Source organism: Drosophila miranda, chromosome XL, assembly GCF_003369915.1.
Source record: "Drosophila miranda strain MSH22 chromosome XL, D.miranda_PacBio2.1, whole genome shotgun sequence".
NCBI lineage: Eukaryota > Metazoa > Arthropoda > Insecta > Diptera > Drosophilidae > Drosophila > Drosophila miranda.
The window spans coordinates 21,538,319-21,560,594 of record NC_046673.1 but is presented as its reverse complement, the minus strand read 5'-3'; the positions used below and the strand labels follow the sequence as shown (position 1 = coordinate 21,560,594).

General features: G+C 46.0%; 1 protein-coding gene across 1 annotated transcript; it reads right to left on the bottom strand.

The window, feature by feature from the left end:
• Window positions 1–20,757: 20,757 nt before the first annotated feature.
• Window positions 20,758–21,446, bottom strand: LOC108152006. The gene is made up of 2 exons (XM_017280983.2): window positions 21,030–21,446; window positions 20,758–20,959 (listed from the first exon to the last, which is right to left on the bottom strand). Exons 1-2 carry the CDS (start codon window positions 21,335–21,337, stop codon window positions 20,956–20,958), a joined length of 312 nt encoding a protein of 103 aa, XP_017136472.1. The 5' UTR covers window positions 21,338–21,446; the 3' UTR covers window positions 20,758–20,955.
• Window positions 21,447–22,276: the final 830 nt, after the last annotated feature.

The window sequence follows — 22,276 nt, the reverse complement described above, 5'->3', positions numbered from 1 at the left end:
ATATTTGACAAATGCATTTATAATTGCATGCCGCAGATAAAGTCCGCCCACTCGTTCTCTAGCCACCCAACATCAGATGTTTCTTGGCCTGGTCTGGTCTGGTCTGGTCTGGTCTGGTCTTTGGGAGCAATTTGTAATTGGCAATTTATGGCATTTCCTTGTTGTCCTAACGAGCTAAAGTTTCTAGCTCCTGCACGCTCCTCCACGCTCCTGCTCCTGCTCCTGTTCCTGTTCGATGGATACCGCCGTGTCGTCGGGTCAGGTTCTACGGATTATCGACAGCACGAATTGAGCGAGCAATTATTTCAAATGAAATGCGATTCGTGATCTCCGTAGCTCTCTGCGGCTCTCGGTGGCTGCCAAGAAATCCTAGCCCCCTAACCAGGGACTTTTTATTACCGCTGGCTTGTCATTTGCCAGCAAATGCCATTTAATTTCATTAATTAATTTGTTTTTCTCTTCCACACATAGGGAAACGACACGCGGCAGCTGCCGCAAAACCCAAAAACAACAATTAAACATAAATCTTATAAATTTCCGTAGCCAAAACTTGCTGCCAAGGCTTTTTGTCGCTGCTTCTCTGCTCTGCTCTCCTTCTTGCTGAGATTTCTCGCCGTGCCACAGAACATATTTCATTTCGGCTGCAACTTTTCAAACACGCCCACCACGCATGGACCCCGCCCACCATCCTCTCTCTGGAAAAACTTTTTCCAGCAGCAGGAGCAGCAGCAGCAGTAGCAAAAGCCGGCGACGCCACGCCAGGCAGCGCATTGTTTGTTGTCTAACAGTCTATGACTATTTAAGACAACCTTCCACACACACACACACACACGCGCAAGCACACACACACAGCCACACACACACACACACACTTTCAAATATAATTTAATTTTACTATTTTAGTTTCGACTGGCGCTGGTTTTCCCATTTCCATTTCCATTTGCAGTTACTTTGTCGCTGTCGCTGTCGCTGTTTGGGAAAAGTGCAACAAGGCTACGCACACACATCGAAGGACCACACAAAACATTTGTTACAATTTCCCACGTAAATACTTCCTGCCAAGAAACGCTTTCGAACACACACACACACACACATAGGAACACACACACACATATGCAAAAGCACAATTATAATTGTCATAACACAAAAGCAGCTGAAAATTTAGTGCCAAGTGCGAAAAGTTGCACGTGGCCGGTCCTTGATGCTGGGAGCCAGAGAGCCGGAGAGCCAGGCGATTCGTTCACCATTCTCCGTCCTCCCGTGCGAGGGCAGAGTGAAAGTTTACCCAAAACTAAGGCCACACTCGTACGAGCATATAGGGAAATTTCGAGGGTCGAAATAGAACACCATTTACATCGATAAATTGCATTTCATCCACATACTACATACTGATGCTTTGTTTCATCATTCCATAAAAGAGCGCTTCCAAATCATTTGGGGGGCTTTCATATGCTGAGATCTTCGTTCTGTAGATAGGTTCCGTTTTATCCGGCTCCGTTTTGCTCTAGAAATATATTTTTGGCATCAGTTTTTCTTTTAAATGGTGGCATTTCTTAAGAAACTCTCGTTGAAGGTCTGCATGCCCCTTCCCTAAATCTCTCTCGCTTTTTCTTTCTCTCTCTCTCTCTCTCTCTCTCTGGCAGTGACACGTTGATAAATGACATTTGCGGCGTCAATGTGAATTTTATAAATTCTCGCAACTTCACGCCCGCTGTGAGGTTCTCTGCCAGAGAGAGAGAGAGAGAGAGATGGCGGTGGTAGAGCGACTGTTGGCCAAAACAAAACGCTGACGCCAGCAGCAGCAGTGCAATGCTAGGGGGCGGAGTGATTGCGGGTAGAGACGACTGAGTTGGCCGAAAGAGAGCTTTTTTCATCGCCTTGGTAGTTGCATATATTTTATGACACTTTTGCGGCTTATCAACGTCACGGCAAACACATGGACTTGAGCCCATCCACGCTGCATGCTGCATGCTGCATGCAGCCTCCTGCATCGTGCACCACTAACCAATTTTCCCAACCAAATCCCCGTCGCCGCCTCAGCCCTGCCGCTGGCTATCCCCCATCCACATCCCCATTCAGTCACATTATTTACATTGTCAACAAGCTGTCGAGTGGTTTTTCCCGAGCACAGGCGCAGTTCTTTCTTCATTTTCATTATGCTTGCTGTTGCTTTTCCTGCCAGTCTTTTCTTTTTTATTTTTTATTTTTATTTATCCTTTTCCATCCCAGTGAAAGTTTAATTATAATTGCCGAAATCTGCCTCGACCAGAGTCATCCATCCATCCGTTCATCCAGTGCGGAAAAGACCCGCAAGGTGGACTTTTGCCGATTGCAGAGTGGATAAGGACTACCTGCTCCGAAGGAAGATAGTTTCCCCATGAAGCAATGACATATATACAAATGTACATTTAAAAAGGAGACAGCAGAAAGGCACGTAGCGATCTAGTCCAGAGTGTACAGTCTGCTGGGAATATCATACCCGGTAGAAAGCGAAAACCAATCGAAGAATAAGCAATTCCACTGGGACGCCGCTCCACTACACTTCACAACCGAAAATCCACTCGAGCAAACAGCTCAGATCGGCGTAAGAAAACTTTGAGGGAAAACTAAACTGCAAAAGAGTGGAAAACTGAGCTGAAAACTGAAAGCTCAACTCAAGCGAGAGATGGTCGGTGGGGGAATGGTCGTTGTCGTTGTCGTGGGCCTGGGCCTGGGCTGGGTCTGCGTTTGGGAGTTGAGAGATAAAGTCAAATACTTGACAAGTCACAGGTAACAAGTATGAACTTATGAAGCCATCAACTATGTAACAGTATGTGTGCGTGTGTATCTGTGTGTGTGTGTGTGTTGGTCTTTGCACAAAAGTGCTGCAAAGTTTTCAAATTATTTTTGGTTACATAATTGGAATTGATAACTTTGGCAGCTGGAGCGCACGAGACTCACACGGGTCTCTCCATCTCTCTTTGTTGCTTTTTTTCCTTTCTCTCTCACACACACACACACACATGACGATGCTGCACTTGCATATGTCAATAACAAGCAATTTAACAATTTTGTACACAGACACATAAAAAAGCGAAGAACTCTTGTAAAGTTATCATTCAAACTTGAAAATCAATAAAACTTTGGATACAACTGCAAAAGAAAGAGTAGAAAAATGTTCCTTCAACTTTTCCACCGAAAGAGACAGGCATTCAGAGAGAGAGGGAGAGAGAGCGGGAGAGGGAGGGAGCCACACACGTGATATTACTTCGCTCCCTATGACAATTCTCCTCCGTTGCTTAACAGCAACATTTTATATTTCATTTTGGGGGTAGCAAGAAGAGAATGAATGAAAGAGTACTTCCCCCCCCCCCAGAGTACTTTTCTCCCATTCTGGCCTTTTCTTTTTTTTTGAATTTCTCTCTCCTCTTTCGGCTAACCCCTCGTGAAACCACCCAAAGCCCACCAACTGCCACGAGTATCTGCTGGCTGTGCCGTCGACGCCAATGCCGATGCCGCTCAAGAAAGTTAATTAAGAAAGTTTGATTTCTTATGGCTAAATAACGCTCCAAAGTTTCACTGACTGACAAATATCGAGCAATAATCAAAAAAAAGAAGAAAAAAAAAACAAAGTATGAAAGGAGCAGGAAAGGAATGAAAAAAGGAAAAAAAAAATATGAAATTCCTTACCCACAAAATATTTCCTGTTTTTCGTGCCGCAGCCCTACCCCCTACGCCTCACCCCTTACCACTACCCCTGTATTGATAAGGAAGTTGTGGAATGGGTTTGTATGCGGGGGAGTGGCAATAAAAAGTTTTTGGCAAGGCCTTTTGTCTGCCTTGGTTACAACAAATCAACAAATATTTGTTTCTCCTGTAGGCCACATCCTCTGCTCTTACCTACCATTCAAACGGGGCATCAACACTTTGGCCCGAAGTATGTTAGCCATGCAGAGATCTTGGTCGTTGTATTACTTTACTTTTTATGTTTTAATCGAAATTTAAGGATTTCAAGGCAAAACATCTGTCTAGACTTGGTTCTAGTCAACCATATCTATTTCATTGGCCCATCAGTTCAGTGCATCATAGCTATTGGATCTAATAAGACTCAAAAATCCCTTTTAATTTCAACAGAACTTTGATACCTTCTAGCTTCTGTTGGAATTAACTGGAAATTCTCAACCTTTTCTCATCAATCATAAGTTTGGTACTCATTTTCATTAGATAAAAGCTGACAAGCAGTAAGATTTATGGGTCATATATGGGGTATTATAAGCCATCGCCTATGTACATATATCCACATCAAGGTGCTATATTTCCATCTCTATTCTGTAGGGTACTTAAAAGTCATTATGCTGTGTTGTTTTCGGTTGTTCTTGTATATTTTTGTGCATTTTATTTTACAATTATAATATTTATTAAGTGTGAAGGCCAAACGAAGCCTTCGGCTTTATGGGCTGTTAAGTGGGAGCCGAGGGCAGAGCCCGGAGGCCTTCGAAAGCGCCAAGATTGGGTTGATTGGGTAGAAAAAGCCATAAAGAAATGACTTATGAGCTGTTAACCGGCCAAGCAAAAGGACCACAAACGGGCAAGGAGAGCGGTCATGAAATACGACCATTTCCATATTATTTCCATTTCTCTATGAGAAATTCATGGACATATCGATGCCATCGGTCTACGATTTCCACCTACGAGTCCTGCATTGCTTAGACCTTCTCCTTGAGGCATTGGGGATATCCCGGCTAATTGGCCACGTTCCCACAACATGACGTTGCAGGCCAGTGCAAGTCCATTCTCGTCACATTCGAAGGAAGTGGGTCCAGAGAAGGCCGACCCCGCTATGAATGTGACCCCAAGAATGCCAAAGAAGCTGCCACTGTGAGTCAGAACAACTTAATGACTTCCTGCTAGTTAGGCCTCTGTGCACAGAGGCCGTGGCACAGCCATAGAGTCAGCCTCATAGCCACAGAGCCGGCAACAACGCACTCAGAACTGTCAGCGGCAACAACTGGGGACATCTGTGCGAATGAATGTTTCCTTGGGGCAACAACGACCGCAGAGAGCGGCCATTATGGGTGGGAGTTTTGGGTGGACAGACAACAAAGCCAGGGCCAGGGCCAGTGTCCCCGTCCATCCCCCCAACCCCTCAAAATTTATGTCGCACTTGCGACGCTTTATCTCCGAAAAGTTTGGGGGATTGTTAGCGCCACAGCGAAAGCGAGACAAAAAGAGAGAGTACATAAATTTTTAATGCAAATTTCCTTTCTATAATTGTTCATACTTGGACACATTTGCATTTATTAAGCAGCGGATGCTCGTCCTGGCCAAAGAGGCCTCCTGCTCCACCATCTTTAGCATCAGCTTAGCTCCTCTTCATGCTCCTCATGCTACTCATGCTCCTGCTGCCCCTCTCGTTGGCCACTTAGTTTGCGTTTATTGTACACTTTTTATGAGGTTAGCCCGCACCCGCATCCGCACCCTGCCTCCAGCGGGGAGATATTGCTATTTTGTTAAATTATGTTGAGCATTTTTATGGCAAGATTTGTTTTTTATGGCATCGAGAGTTGCTCTTCAGCACTCCACGGCTTCTCCACTGCTTCCCTGTTCTCTTTTCTGTTCGCTGCCATCTCTGTTCTTTTCTTTTTATTTTTAGTGCTTATTTTTATTGTGTTACTGGGCTTGGCATCCTTGGCGTGAGTGGATCGATGAGTTCTCAAGAGCCATGCCCCCGAAAAGGCAAGCAACTAGCAGCAAAAGTTTAATTACTGTGTTATTTATCAACATTTTGATGAGTTAGTCTTGTTATCGAAAGATGTCACCTTACACTCTTCTCACAGTATTTGTAAGAACAGAAAAAGTGTTTTACCATATTGCTCCATAAGCAATATCATTGTGGTAACTGATCCAAAAATTATTTGGTATTTTTACTGTAATTTCTTACGTTTCACAGGTACATTCCAAACCGCCCTTTTTACCAAGCCAATCCAACGGACAGCGAAAAAAGTGGCATATCATATTGCGCATACGCAATGGTGTACTGCTTTTATATGCCAGTGAATGATTCTGGAAGCAAACTTAATCGTTAACTTTACCGTTAACCCTCGATGATTTACATATGTCACAAACACACACACACACACACCCGCCGCACACTCCGAACACTCTGACACACTTGCACCCCAAGACGGATAGAGAGCCCCCGCCCACAGCTGCCCCTGCTTCTGGCTCTGGTTCTGGTTCTGGTTCTTCTTCTCTCGCGGCGCATTTGACGGCATTTCATTTAATAAAATAAAATGAAACGCAAACGACAGACAGCTAGTGAAGGGAGGGAGGAGGAACCAGAAGAACAGAGAGGACTGTGGCAGGAGCAAATACAGACAATGCCGTTGCGGAAATGACACTGAAGTGATGAACCAAATCAGCAGCACTTTTCTGTTATTAGAAGCTGTAAAAAAAACGCAGGCAAACGGAGAATCGAATCGAGAAGGAGGCGTGACAGCTCGAATAGGCCCCGACAATTGCCAATAGCCGAGGGGGCAGGACGACTGCCACGACAGGCAGTGGATAAACCGATGACAGGGCAAATTTGTCTGCAAAAGCAACATGTGATAGGCGGCAGTGAAAGGAAGTGAAAGCTTCAGTGCACGGCACGGCACTCGTTGGAAGCGCTGACGACCCTGGCAGCCCATTACGGAGCTGCCAGTCCTGCTTAACCACACAGCAAACCAAATCAAAATTAATTAAAATGCTTCATAAACATATTCAATGCAATTAGTTGAACAAATTACTTTGCCTACCATAAATAATCAATCAGGTCAATCCAGTGCCACAGAAAATATTCCAAAAAATAAATACAACTTAGCAAAGGTCGTGGCCGGACACTTGGAAAGTAATTTAGTATATCTAGGGGAGTAGGCGAGTAGGTTGAAGTCGCTTGAAGAGGGGGACTCACTGTACTGAAGGTGGTAGATGGCACAAACATAAATTAAGTGAACAGCGCCCTTCCATCCGCACGCCAGTCCAGCTCCAAAACAGAACATGATTTGTTGCAGCGCAAAGTTGCATGCAACATGCCTGAACCAGCCCCATCCACCCCATCCGTGAGCTTCATTCCATCGTACTCGTAGTTTTATAATATCGAGGAACATATGTTGGCAATAACGTGCACCGCCGGCCCCATCCATTCGGCCCCTGGTCTGGTCTGGTCTGGACCATCCATGGGGGCAGCACCCCTCCTCTGCTCTCTCACGGCTCTCTGCCTCTCTGCCTGAGCTATTATTGCATAAAGTTTTACTTTTATCATGGCCAACCGTTGGCTGGTTGGCTGGTTGGTTGGTTGCGTTGCGTTGCACTTCTCTCGCAAAGACGAAAAAACAGAGCGAAAGAACAGCAGCACGGCTCAAACTTCTTAAACCAAAGTGCCAGTACAGGAAGAAACGAAGGCTGGTTTCGTTGGCCGAGGCTTTTGATACCCTTGCAGATCTGTGTGATATGACAGCAACCCACGAAAAAACAGATAGTTTTAAGACCAAAGACCGAGAGGTCGTGTTTCCTTTTGTGGACTGCAACCAGCTGCTGCAAAATTCGATACCCTCTACGTACATAAGTACTACAAAAAACCGAAGAAAGAAGGCAACAACATCGATGCGAATGCGAGTGCGGTTGCGAATGTGAGTGAAACTGCGACTGCGAGGAGGAAGAACAAAAAGTTGCGCCACTTGGGCCGTTTGTGGGGCTTGTTTTCGGGCAGCACTTACCACGTGCCTCCAGCTGCAGCAGGAGGCAGCAGCTACCAGCTCGACCTCTGAGTCAGTTCTTTTGTGTGGTGGCTGGTTTTTTTTTGTTTTGGTCTTGTTTTCGTTTTGTTTTTAAGTTTTTACCGCCGAGTGTGGCCAGAGCTTAAGTTCTTGCGGCGGCCATGTGACCGTATAAAGCGATTATCAAACTTTGATCTGTAATGGGATGGCAACAGCAGTGGCAGCGGCAATGGCAGATCTGCTGGAAACAAATAAATTGGCCAGCTTCCCGGCAACACATGACTTAATCAAAGTCTTTGAGCTTCAACCCCTCCCCTTTGCCCCTAGACACATGTGAGGCATGCCCCATGCTCCTTATACCACTACATTTCCACTAGCTCTTGTCACGCGGCTTTTGGTGGCTTATAACCCACTGATGCTGCTGTTCCTGCTGCTGCTGCTGATGCTGCTGATGCTGCTGTCGTCTGCCCTTTTGTCCCTGGCAATCGGCAGGATCAAGCGTCCTCGCAGCAGGCAGTCGGTTCTCTTCTAAGCTCTGGCAACTATTTTCCTGCTGCTGCTGCTGCTGCGAGTGCCACAAAGAAAAACTTTACACAAAGATTATTTAGCAACGAGATGGTTGAGACCAGCGACAGGGACACCAGGGGCAGCAGCAGACACAACAGCCACTGCCACAACAACTGGCAACAGCAACAGCAACAGCAGCAGCTTCGCCTCGCCCGGGGCACATGCCCAACAATCTAATGCTGCCACTGCCCCAGCCATTGGATGGAGTAAATAACGATGAAAAGAATGCTCCGCCACCAGCACTCGCCCCCTCCGCCATCGCCACGACAGGGTCTCGATCTTTGTCCTGTTGCCCGCACAACAACTTTGATTCCTTGCATAATCTGTGTGTGTGCGTGAGTGTGTGTGTGTGGGGTTAACTTTATGTAATGAGAGCAAGACTATCTTGAGACGCAATTACGAGCCTGTCCCTTAAGATACTCACGGCTTTAATGGCTGGACAAACTATCTATATCTGTAAAGGCATAGCACTGATATTTGTGGTCAATGACCCTTTTCGGGAAGCTTTCGATTCATTTTAGAAGACTAATATTTTTCCTAGTTTTATGTACCATTAAAATTGAAGTGTTTCCTGATGCCATAGATACATTTATGCATTATCCATTAGCTTTGACATTGAAACGCAATTTTCCCTAGTACTATTCCCTCTGTAGAGCCCCTGTCTTTGAATTAATGTATGTTCTTCCTTCTCCTAAGATAATTTACTCAATTCAGCTGAACTTAAAGATACTCACCGTACCTTTTCAGTTCCTTAGAGTATCCCCTGCGTCGTTATTCCGGGCCCCGGCCCCGACTCCTGTGGGATATACCAGAGTGCAAGCTCTATTGTTCATTGGCCCCTTTTGCGTCATTCATTGACGTATGTATATGCCAGTCCCAGCTCCAACCCTAAAACCAGAAGATACTGAAGACATTCCACAATTTGTATGACATTCACAATGACATACTCGTACACTCGCACTCTTCGAAGGCGATGGAAGGGCGGAGGGGAGGAAGGGCTGGTCGATGATACGGACGCCTGCTAGTCGAGTCAATTGCAGATGGGTCCGCAGAGAGAGAGAGAGAAAGCTGACGCTTTCTTCAATGGCTCGACCCTCGTTGTCGCCCCCAAAGTCCTGAAACTATAGCCGAATGCGTTCACTTTCAGCTGGGGATATGCGATATGGATATATGGAACATCGAATTGCTTGGGGGTAATTTTTGTGCATACCCCAGCTAACTGGGTCGCCGTCACAGTCGGAATCGGAGTCGGAATCGGAATCCGATGTCATTGTTAAGGCCAGCTGCCAACTGCCGGACCAAGGAGAAAGGACCCAAAGCCAGAGCCAGAGCCAAAACTAGAGCTCAGGCGGTTTTCGATTCCTGGCCGGGATCTACGAGTACGAGGGGGAGTGGGAGTGAAAGTGGGAGTATCTCTGCTGCTCATTCTTGCTGTGTGTTGTGTTGGTGCTCGTAATGACATCGAAGGACACCCCCTACACGGTCTCTGTTTGACTTTTTTCCTCGATTTTCCTCCCCAAATTCTCGCTCTGCTATTGCTCTTAGCTTTTCAGCTTTCCTGCGCACGATTTGCTCTGATGTTGGTTCACTCGGTTCGCTCAATTGGGTGCAAGTGCAATATTTTGATTTGCAATTGTTTTGTGTGCACCTCCCTCCCAGTGGCTTCCAGTGGCTTCCAGTGGCTCCCAGTGGAAAGAGATCCTTCCCTTAATTGCTTTACCAACCGTTACCCATTTGCCACCTCCTGCGGGTGTCATCCCAAGGAGGGGACGGGGGCCCAGCAAGTGAAAATTTGCTTTGAGCCTTGCGGCTTGTGGCATTCAGCATTCAGCATTCGGAATTCCTCAATCGCCTGTCATTTGTATGCATGGCTAAGAATGCAGAAACCGAAACTAATTTCCATTGTGAAAATAATTTCTTGTTTCTCTCGGTGTGTATGTGTGTGTGTGCAACCTGACTGACATAATTTTATATCAGAACTGTTGTTGCGGCTGCCGTTGCCGTTGCCACTCCCGAAAGGGCTGCCCGATTGCCCGACTTTTACTTTGCTTTGCTTTTACTCCCCAGCGTTGCGTTACCCTTGCAGAGAGCATAGCGATTTTGGGACCAGGTGCTTGGCGTCCTTTGAGGTATCCTCCTGCCTTTATCCTTCAATTTCGAAGCTTTCAGTCAAATGTCTTTATCGGATCGATGCACTATAACATATAATAAATGCAAGGGCATCTAAGCCTTCGACCACGCGTACATTCCATTAGTATTTTTTTCCTTTTTTTTGTTGGTATGTTGGCCATGCACAATGCATACAAATTGCATTACAATCAGCCAGGGCAAACATGGAAACACTCGTATATTTAAGATGCGACGGCCGCTGCCCCCGCCGCTGCTGGGAGCCATACAGAGCAGAGCAGAACAGATGAAATGCCTGAAATCGTTAAAAGAAAGAAACGAACCAGCCATGCCAGATATTTATACACAAATATTTCTGTGCTCTAAGCCCAAGAAACCCTCAGCAGCAGAACGAATGGGATGCATACACTCGCATTCGCACTCGTATTCGTACTCGTATTCCTACTTGTACTCGTAGTTGCACTCGTTTCTTCCAGTACACCAGAAATGCAAAATTTCAAATGTGATTTGGAAAATTGCAAAAAACACACAGCGGTGTGGATGTGAGATTTTCGAGGGGGAGGAGCATCAGCATCAGCTTCAGCTTTATCTTCTCCTCCGAGTCGCATCACGTCCTGTCCTGTACTGTCCACACGACCCACGCCCCTACACTTTGGCTACACTTGGACACAAAAGTATTCGCATTAATTGGCTGCTCTCACCCACACAACCACACACCCTCGCTCTCCCCATCTGTGGCGCCTCGGGCAGAGGTAGAGAGGAATCTTTATCTCTGAGTGAGTGTGTGTATCCGGAAGATGAAAGCCAAACATCAGTACTCTGGACACGATACTGGAATTCTCCCCTCACGAGGCAGGCTTGCGAATTTGGTAAATATTTTTTTGTAATTTGTGTCGTCTTTTTCGACATGTCTCCTTTATTGTTTGCATTTATAATTTATACGATATATCTGGCCCTGATTCGCCTCCCAGATCCATTCCCATTACTTCGCTTCCTTTGAGGCTCGCTTGTCATTTCGTTTCATTACATTTCATTGTTGTCCCTTTTGGCTTTTGTGCTTTTGTCAAATATTTACATGTACCTTTTTTTCTTTCATCCGTCTTGAGATTCATTTTCTCCGCTGCTGATGAGATTCCCTGGTGCCCTTGTTGCCCTTGGTGCCCCCCTAGCTTCCAGTCCCTCGTCGGTCCTTTCCCCATTGCCATCATCCTTGCCATCGCCATTACCATCTCCCGCTGAGCCCACCACCACTTTCCGGCTGCCTGTCGAGCCGTAATGGCATTTATTAATTGCTATGCAAATAACTCGATGTTCATTTGGTCAGGAATTGTTTTTGGCGCAATCCAAACGGTCCTAATAGTAATTCGGGCCTCGTTCGGGAATGCCATTCAGACGTGCTGAGATTCGGGACTGATGGCCCAACTCTTTCACGGCAATCGCTGGTATTTATGGAACTGCAACGAACTCAATGTCGAACAGCGAGTGGCGATTCATTTACTCGAACTACATCCAAGAGCCCCCCCCACCTGGAATATCAAAATAATCATCCCAGTATCATCGTATCGTTCCATGCTCGTTCGTATGCTAAACTATTCACTCATAACCCAATGGACTCATTAGGAATTCAATTGGGGCATGCCCATACCCCTTTGCATGCCATTTATCTCCACAGAACAACTGGCGGGTACGAGTAACTGATTGAATGAATGAATGAATGAATCTGGGGAAGCCAATGCGAGAGCCACAGCATATGGATATGGATGGGCATTGCAGTTATTTCAAATGAAGGCAAACATAATGCACGAAATGCCAGCAGTTCGACGCAAAAATGCCAACATTTAAATGCTGGCTGGCCAGCATTTGTCAAGCCACTGTCGTCTCTGGTTTCTAGTCTCTGTCTCCATCTCTCTCTCTTCATTTCAATATCTCTCTTTCGCTCTGTAGTGGCTTAGTGGAGCTACTGTTGCGACACTTTGTGAGTGGAGCTGCTTGTAAATCTCTTTTTAATTGCATTTAACCGCAAACAAATTCCAAAACCCGGCAACACTAAAGGGAGATCTCTCTCTCTCTCTCTCTCCAGCGCTCCTGCTCTTGGCGCTGGCCCCCTTCCCACTTGGTCCGAAAACGAGCCTGCAACCAAAAACCGCACGTGGCAGACAAAACTAAAAAGTAGAAACTACACTGAACTCCACCCAGAAGAGAATAGAACTGGACTGAACTGAACTGAACTGAACTGCAGTGGACGGAAGGGGACAGAGCGGGACAGAGCAGGACGGGACAGGACACTGCAGGACATGGCCACACAAATTGTTTAAACATATACCAGCCCAGCAAATACAATCCAAATCGAAAAGGCGCCTAAGCAATGCAGCAGCAGCAGCAGCATCGTTCAGGCCAAAGCCGATCCCAGTCACAGTCACAGTCAATTATACAAATTGCATTTGTGTGCTGCTCTCTTGCAGTCGTCCTCCAGCAGCTGCAGTTGCTGGCGAATTTGCATACCACCACACACACACACACACACTTCAGCAGAGACCCAGCTGGGCCTGGGCCTGGGCCTGGGACTGTGGCCCTGCATTGGCATTGGCAACACGTAGCCAGCCCCCTACACACGACAAAGTCAACCAAAGGCAGGCATACTATCCCACAAATAAGAGTTCCGCCCTCCCGCCATCTATTGTATATATCCAGGCATTCCGGGCATTCCAGGCATTCGTGTACAGGCGAGCCCTGCTTTGAAATCTCCCAAAATCCTGGAAACATTTTCTTAACAATCGAGACATCATTTAACGCGAGGCATACCTGTATTTTCATTAATTGCGAATTGCGAGGATTGATTGTGTGTGTCTCCACGGGCATATCTTTTGATTAGCATTTAATTTAAACATTCTCCACCAATCGAAATGAATCCCAAGACACACATCGGCGAGGACGATGGCACTGGATGTCAGCCAAACGGAATGCCCCACATAAATTCCAAATTATTGTTTAATGATATTTTGAATTATTTGAGCTGGCTTTTGTTTTTGCGTTTGGCATTTGCTGCCACTAATAAGAGCCCTTCACAGCGGAGTATCTGACGGGTTAACTGGGGGTTAAATGGCTCCCTTTGTCCCACTCTCACACCCACTTGTACGTCCACCTTGTAGCCCACCTCCCAGGCTTTATCTTAAGGGTTTTTTATTCTTTTGTTGGTTCGCCCAGTTCATCTTTTAATTAATTCACAAGCAGCGCAAAAGTTTTGTAGCCACTTTGGGCCTAGACCACCCGTTACTAGAGTGAGTGAGTGCAAAAAAAAGTAGGGGAGAGAGAGAGGCGGAGAAAGAAAGATGAAGATGGAGAGAGAGAGAGAGAGGGAGAGATGGTGGTAGTAGTGTGGGCAGCAGGAAGCACTTGCAACTATGGCGCGAACACACAGCGAAAGAAAACTTTTCTTATACAAAATTATGGAAAACTTTTATTTCCATGCATAACACAGATACACACACACACACACACAGTACGGACATGTGCTGCATGTGTGTATGTGTGCGTGTTTATTGCTTTACTTTTTGCACTCTTAAATAAAAGTTGCCTCCATGTGTGTGTGAGCAAGGCTCACATTTATTTATTTAGTTTCGCTGCTACTCCTCCTCCCTCACATTCTTTTTTATTGCCATTTTTGCTGCACCCTTCCTTTGGGCCGAAAACTGCGTAAAATTGGCACATCAAAAGCTGGCAAATTTAAGCCCGGCCACGCCCACCCGAAAAAAAGTGGACACGTCGACATAACGACACAAAAAATACCCCTCCGAAGGAATATCCTAAGGAATTAAACAGGGGTTTCTTTATTCGTAGCAGGGAAGACCTTAACATCTGTTTGCTTCAGTTCAAGTGGTGTTCAATAATCCAGAATTTATGGGATGCAGAGATCTCTTTCCTGGCTCTCACTTTCATTTGCGGGGTACTCCATGGGTATATATCGTAGAAAAATGGCAGACAGGCGTAGGAGGCGGACTGGACTCGAAGAACCCTAGCCCAAGCGACTATCACACCCCCCCCCCCCCCCCCCCCAACCCCCTTTCCATAGATTTATAAATTTTTTATAATTTTCTCAAGTTTTATTCTGCGGTTATAAACCAACTTGACTTTATGCAACTCGAATAAAACTCAAACAAAAAAGTTGCACAGAGAGGGAAAGCTCCCTCTCTCTGCACAACTCTCTGGTTGGTCCCTGGTCATACTCGTATCATCATCTTCATGGCGAGTTTTGGAACGTGCCAATGAGCTGTTCGGGCCATTCTGCTTTTTATGCGGCTGCTAATGACACAATTTGGTGACACAATGCCACCACACTCTGCGACGGAAGGGTGGGGCGGAGCGGCCATATGAGACACGAACCCAAAACAATTAACTGTTAACGCACACATACAGAGAAAGAGAGAGATCGTGTGAGTCCATGGAGTGTGAGGGCGTGAGGGAGTGAGATAAGAGCAGAGAACTTTTTACGTTTACGCTAATCCGCGATGACCGTTTCACTTTGCTTGTTGCGTTTTTACTACGCTGCTTACACAGAGAGAAAATATAAAGTGTAGAAACACAATCTTAGATCAGATCATTGTCTATAGATGAGGATCCTTGGAGTACAATCAAGTTTATCTTGCAGTTTGAATAAAGTTGCACTTGGAGCCAACAAATCGTGTCCACTTTAAGCCTTTCAATTTCCTTGGGATGGGTGTGTGTTTTCCCAAGTGTTTTTTTGAGAGTTAAGCATCCATTGTGGACACAGAGCACCCCCAACGACAATTACTCTGGCCGCGCACATTTAGTGCAATTCAGCCGCCAATCTCCGCCTGCCCCCTAACCAATGACCCTTCTCCAGGCACCAGTTCCCTCTCCCGTCGCTCTCCCCTTCAGTGGTTCCAGTGGTTCCAGCCAGCGTCTAAGTATGTTGCTTCCGTTTCCGTCGCCGTTGCCATTATTTGAAGAAGAGAGCGGGTGGCCAGATAGGAGCTGCTGCCTGCAAGAGAGAGCGGCTGAAGGAGGGAGGGAGTTAGGGTCGCATTGTTGTCGCAAAGTGCTGACACACACACACACACACGCACATACACTTAAGGCTTCACACACACATGCATCATTGCCCATTATCGCGTGCGCCTTAAAAGCACAAAACAAGAAGAGCAACACCAGCGCACAGGCAAAAGAAAGTTGTCTAAAAGCCAAGCGACCAGCAACAAGGACAATGAAATGCCAGCGCCAATAAATAGTGAAAAGCAACAAAAAAGAAAGAACCAGAACAACAACAGCAACCATAGCAACAACAAGTAGAAGCTACCATAAACCTGTGATATTCCGACTATAAGATACCCGCTAGAGAGCTTTCTTTAACATTCGCTCGAGGCTGCTATTCCCAACAATAGATATAGTTTTCGATATATACAGATTATAGTCTTATATATTTCAATTTATCGAGGATCGAGGAGACAATATCTCAACTGTCCTCAACTCAATATACCCCTGTACTCCATGGCATACCGGGTATGGAAAGAGCATCGGCATTTCTTTTGACTCCGTTTGGCTTGCTTTATCGCAGCAATTCGCAATTGGATTTGCTTTTGTCGGCATGGGCCATGGGGCGTATGCGTAATGTATTTTGTATCTCCTTTCCCCTGTTCCCCATCCCCTCCCCACCACACACTGATTCATTCTAATGCCGCCCTGCGCCAGTCGCGACAATCGCAATTTAGTGGGGCTTTTATTGGAGCCACAATTGCCCGCCACACCGCCTGGTAGCGGCGGCGCCCTCTGTTTAGGTGTCCTTTCTGGTCCGTGTCCTGGGCATAATGGAAATTACTTGATTATCGTTTACACGTCGCCAATCGCTCAGCGAATCTGAAATGAATGAGACCGGCTAATAGACCGGACCGCACACACACGCGCACACACGCACTTCCACTGAGGACAATAAGGAAACAAACAACTGGGACAGTCGTGAATTTTATTCAGTGGTTCCCCAAAGAAAAGGCAATTGAATAGAGTCCTTGATATCCTGGTATCCAGAAGGAAGTTCATGTTGATTACCATGTCCATAATTTGGGAGAATGTCAAGTAGTTGTGCTCTAACCCAAATCCCAAAAAGAGATTGCAAAATTAGATTTCTTTTCCCTGTCTTATTCCGCCATGCGGAATATCCTTCTATTTGTATGCTGTCTGTCACAGTCAGTCTGTACTAGTATGAGATATACACCTACCCTGCCTTTCCCAGGGTATCATTATCGCATTCGATTTGGTCTTTATGTGCCATTTACAGGTTCCCCTTTTTCATTGGGTCGGCGTGTGCGTGCGTGCGATGAGGTGAGGTGAGGAATGGGAAACGGGCCTCAACTTTATTTGTGCCCCATCCCGTGCAGCGGACAGGGATCATTAACTGCTGCTCGTTAATTTCAATGTGTGTCCGGTGTCAGTGCCCCGCCCTCGCTTAAGCAATTTAGGACCTTTTGGCCAGGCCGTAATTAAATTTCTTGCCAGGCCAAATGGAAAGGCACTCAAGTGGGGGAGTGTGGAACAGGACCAGGCTGTTACAGATTTGACTAAGGACTCGATCAAGTGCTGAAGTGCAAAAGTGAAGCTCTAAATGAAAGCAACCAGATTAAATCAAGCCGCACCACTCGTATAAATATGGATGAAATTGTCTCTGCCGTCCATTGCTGGGCAATTGTTGCTCGCCTCGGCTCGGCTCGTTTCGTCTCGCCTCGTCTCGTCCAGGGCCTGGTCGCCCAGTGGCCCAGTGTGCCAGTGTCCAGAAGCGCACAGCTTGTTCAACTCATTTGGAAAATTCATGGAGGAAATTGAGGGAAATGGGTAAACGAGGCAACTGGGACTTGGGTTCGAGCTGCCAAAATGCATTCCCGCTGCCAGTCGCCAGTCGCCCGGAGTCGGAACCAAAGAGGAATGTCCAGGAGGGGGTCCAGGACCATGTCCATGTGTGTGCGACAGGTCGAAAGTAGGTGAAAATGTCAATGGGTTGGAATTGTCGTCATCGTCAGTCGTCAGTCCTCAGTCGTCCTACGCATCCCACTCGTCGTGGAGGCCGCCTCGTTGGGTTCGTGCGCTTACGGACAGCAGCCGAGGTGAGTTTGCGTCCTGCTGGCTCTCTTTTGTGGTGAATACTTGTGGGCGAATCCCTTTAAGAGAGCGCTTCAGCCATAAGAGAGTCGAGGTGCCGTGTTTAACGGCATTTACTGCAGTTGTTATACCCTTGCAGCGGGCGTTATTTATTTTAAGCAACAACGCAGGCTTAGTTTTGGCCATCTTTATCATGTACTTGTATTTGCCATGGGATGAATCCTGCTGCCTGCCAGGACAACGATCGTTGCGCAAGAGTATCCAGAGTTTCGGCGCCCGGCGCTAGCCTGCCTTGGTTGTTGTTGTTATGGTTGTTTTTCAGCTGCGTTAGCCAGTCCAGCGACTGACTGACTGACTGACAGACTGGCACACAGACATACAGACACACAGACACACACAAGGCGGGTGGTGGGCTGGTATGGAGGCCAACACACGCACTTGGGCGCGCCTCGAAGTATGCTCTGACAACTTTGAAGTGCTCTTGCGGCCGTCGCAGTAGTCGCGATGTCGCGTCGCTTTGACTTGTCAAACAAAAATAATGCCATTTGCCAGTTGCAAGAGTACTCAGTCGCTGCTACCATCCGCTTCAGCAGCACCAGCAGCATCACCAGCACCAGCATCAGCACCAGGAGCAGCTGTTCGCACAACAACAACTGCAGGACGAATCTGTTTTAATGAAGGCCCAGCCTGCATCCGCTCCAAAGTTGGCGCAGCAAAGTTGGCAGACAGTTTAAGTGGAAGGCCAACACTTAATATCGGTTAAAGCTAAATTACAGACGTAATTGCAAATCAAATTTTGCAAGTAAATCACAGAAGAGCCAGAACGGGCAGTAAGAGAGCCAAAATAAAAACCGCACGATGGAGCCACTTTTTTCGACAATCTCAGCGACAATTTCAGCGATTTTTGGATGCAATACTACTGGATGAAAACATCTCCCAATACAAGGACTCCCTTCAGACTAACATATCCTTTAGCACTGCCAAAGATTAAGGCGCTAAGCATTGTTTTCAAACTACAATAATATTTTATGTGGGATGGCGGAAAAGGTCACCAAGTTCATGAAGCACATTGTTGTTACTTTTGGTGTGAATCGTATAGATTTTTGGAGAAAGTATCGATAAAATATAAAATATACATAAATATAAAACAAACTGCCAATACATTCATATATGGCTAGGCTCGTACGTACATATGAATGCAACCCTGTTCAGTGTCACAGCCCTGTCAATGACCTGAATTTTGTTCCAATATTTTGGCGATATGCTGTCATTGGGAGTAGCTTCCTAGTCCGCAGTTGTACATTTAATCCGTCTAGTAATAAGTCTAATTCTAACATAAAGGAGAAACAGAAAATTATAAAATAAAAACTTTAATATTTTTGATAATTTAAGCATACTATTATTGAGTGAAATGACAGAGCAAGCCGCTTCCCGCTGAAGCTGCTGCTGCTGCTGCTGTTGCCGGAGGTGACAGGAGCTTTTGTTCGGTTTCCACGTGTGCGCTAGTTTTGGGCCACCCGTCGCTAGTTCTATAAATGGCAGCCTTTTTACAGGCCACACGCGTCGGCCGCTAGCAGTCTTGCAACAGCAGCCACAGCATCAATAGTAACAAGAGTATTCAAATGGCTACGGGTACCGAGATCTTAGATACCCTAACAGACCCATCATCATAGAGATGAACAGCAGCGACTTTGAGAACTTGTTACTGGTCTATTACTACCGAGAATTTCGAGCCGTGCCGAGTTATAGGGTAGGAAAGAGCTTCTTCTCTGCGCTGGATCCTTGCGTAATCTATGGACATATCCAAATGGAATTTGCGACTTAGACGGAGGAGGCTATGTTGCATATCCAAAAATAGATCCTGCATGCCTCTCACTCGAACAATGCGTCAAATGCGTCCTCCTAAACAAAGGGAAGGCAGAAGGCAGCCACTGGGTATGTAAGATTGTGGCATTAGTTCCCGATCCCCTCGACAAAGGGTACATTGATTACGTGGTTGGGGCTCCCGTTGGATGGCGGTCGATTTCATTTTCATTTACTTTGCTGCTGTTGTTTCTCTTGCTTCTGTTTGCTGCTGTGTGGCTGGTGCTGGGGCCGTGGATGTGGATGTGGATGCTCATTCAGCTCGCTTCATTTGCTCGCTCATATTTCTTGATTTTATTTGTGTAAGCAGAGGTATTTTGCATGACAGCCGGAGGAGGAGGCCAGATCATGCCTCATTGCATTCCAGCCAACGAGCAACAGCAGCCGCCTCTGCAGCTGCTGTCAAAGGCAAAAATAGCGCACAAGTTTGGACTTCATTTTGCACAATCCACAAGAACTTCATTTGCGAGTGCCAGGCATCAGCTTCAGTGCATTAATGTCAGAGGAGTGTGCACACTCACTCATACATCACGAGTATATACGAGTACTATGCATATGTATATGTACATATATGTATCTAGATGGGCTGACAGCTCGTTTTGCCAAAGGATGGCAGGATGCACGGCTGCACGGCTGCATGGCTGCCAGGATGCACACGAGAAATGCTCTCCCCAGATGCTGGCTTTAATCATAAAATTAATAATATTAAAAGGTAAATATCAAATGCGACTGCATCTGGCACTGATCTATGGCCACTATTCGCCACCTGTCCCCCTTCCCCTCTCCCACCTGTCAATGGCTGACGAAAATGGCAAAAAGTGAGGTATGCAAATACTCGTACTCGCATGCTCCTCTGTGCTGTGTGGCATGGAAGGCAACCCACACGACAATAAGATGGGCTTGCAGTGGACAGGCACATATTATATTTGCATTTATGGAGATGAGCCTTTTGTGGGCCATTGTTTGGAGCCATGACGATTTTTAATTTGTTTCAAATTGTAAATAATCAAAGTTTAACCATTCGCCAGTTCCTTACAGCGCGTACGGGTTGGAATTTCCAACACGGGTTCAATACTTCCAAGAACACAGAGAAGATAGTATATGTCCATCGGTATATTTGAAGGTATCTTACCCTTATATTTGGTGTTCACTGATTCATTGATCTGCTGAGATGGTATCAAAGGTGATACTCTCAATATGAGAGGCTATCCAAAGGCACACGACTGTCCATGAAATATGGAAAACCTTTTGATTAAGATTGAATGTTACAACAAAATACAAAACAAAAAGCTACTCCTCCTTTCGGTGACGTGTCAAGCCTGTTTCTGCTAGAAAATAAAAGACCAAAAACGCTTGGGAGTTCTCTTTCTTTGAGCCTAGTTCCCTATTCCCCCTCCCACAAGATTGCTCCAAATGTGGAAAAGTATGTGTTTTTGAGTCCACATTCAGAGCAATTTTGCAGATAGAGAAATAGGTAGAACAGGGCTAACTAACTATTTATTTTGACAAAAGGAGACAGAGGCGAGATACCATTTTTCAGCATTCCATAGGCCGACAGTTAGCTGAAAGAAAATGAATGTGTATCAGTAACAGTATCAAGATCAAGTGTCCTTATTAAAAGAGAAAACTCACTTGATTATTGTTTTAAGAACACAGACAGCAGTGAGTCCAATTGCCATTGGAACCAAATTCTGGCGAAGAGTTGAGTATAGTTGAGTCATTTGCTCCCCTTCCAGCTGATCGTGTGGCTGCTCTTCGACTATCTCCTCGGGCCCCTTCAGAGGGTGCTTTTGGGGCACTTGCTGTATTTGCTGCTGCTCCTGGTCCTCCTGTTTTTTTTCCGGCTCAGCATTAATCGCTGATCTCGACTTTACGATTCCATAGATATGCATGTACGTAAACAAGGCTGTGGAGCAGACGATGAGCTTATCTTCCAACATTCTGGCGAAAAATATTTGTGTTTTTTTTAAATTAAGTAGTATATAAATTTCAAGTGTTCGAGTGTACAATTTTTAGAGTTATGAAATTCCCGTGAGCCTCTTCCAAGGCTTGGCCTACTGATGCTCATTGATTGCCATGGCGTTTCGTTTTGCTGTTGTATAGTTTTTGCCTTGAACTCTACCCTCAAGTCCTTTTCCTTCAAACTTCAAGCTTAATTATTAAATATATTTCATAAGCATTGAAGGGGAAATGCCCGTTGCGCTTGATTTCAATTAACTGATTTGCTGGTTTGCTGATTCAAGCCGAGAGCGTTTGCCCTAGTCCTCGAGACTGTATGCCAAAGTAATTGTCAGGCATTGTGTCTAAGAGATATGGACCTTTGTTGGCCAGCGCCAGCGCCAGCCCCTCCAAGTATTCCGTATAATTCGCTCTTATCGACGGGACAACAAAAGCTGCAACAGGATGACACACACAGATACACACACATCCACGCACAAATACAAAGCCCTTCGCTGGGCCCTAATTCGAGACAGTTGGCTTCATTGAATTCGTGAAATACTTTGCGCATCGACTCGAAGACCCACTCAAATTGAGTAATGCAAACGTGTCATTAAGCACTTAAAGGCACTTCAAGTGCCGCAACTGAGAGGCAGAGGCCTGTCAGAGTACGTGGTTGCTGGTAGGAGTGTAGGTGGAAGTGGAGGTGGAGCTGGAGGAGTACGATTGCGGAAAGTGTGGGCTTAGCGGTTGGCGGTCTACTGCCAACGAAAACCGCCACAGCACAAAACTTTCAATCATGAGCATTGAACATGAAATGCCCCAGCGAAAACAATTAAGCATGATTACAGCAAAAGCAACACCAACAACAGCAAAGGCAACATCGATGCCAGCAGCAACAGCAGCAGCAATGGCAACCAGCAATTAGATGTTTATGTAAA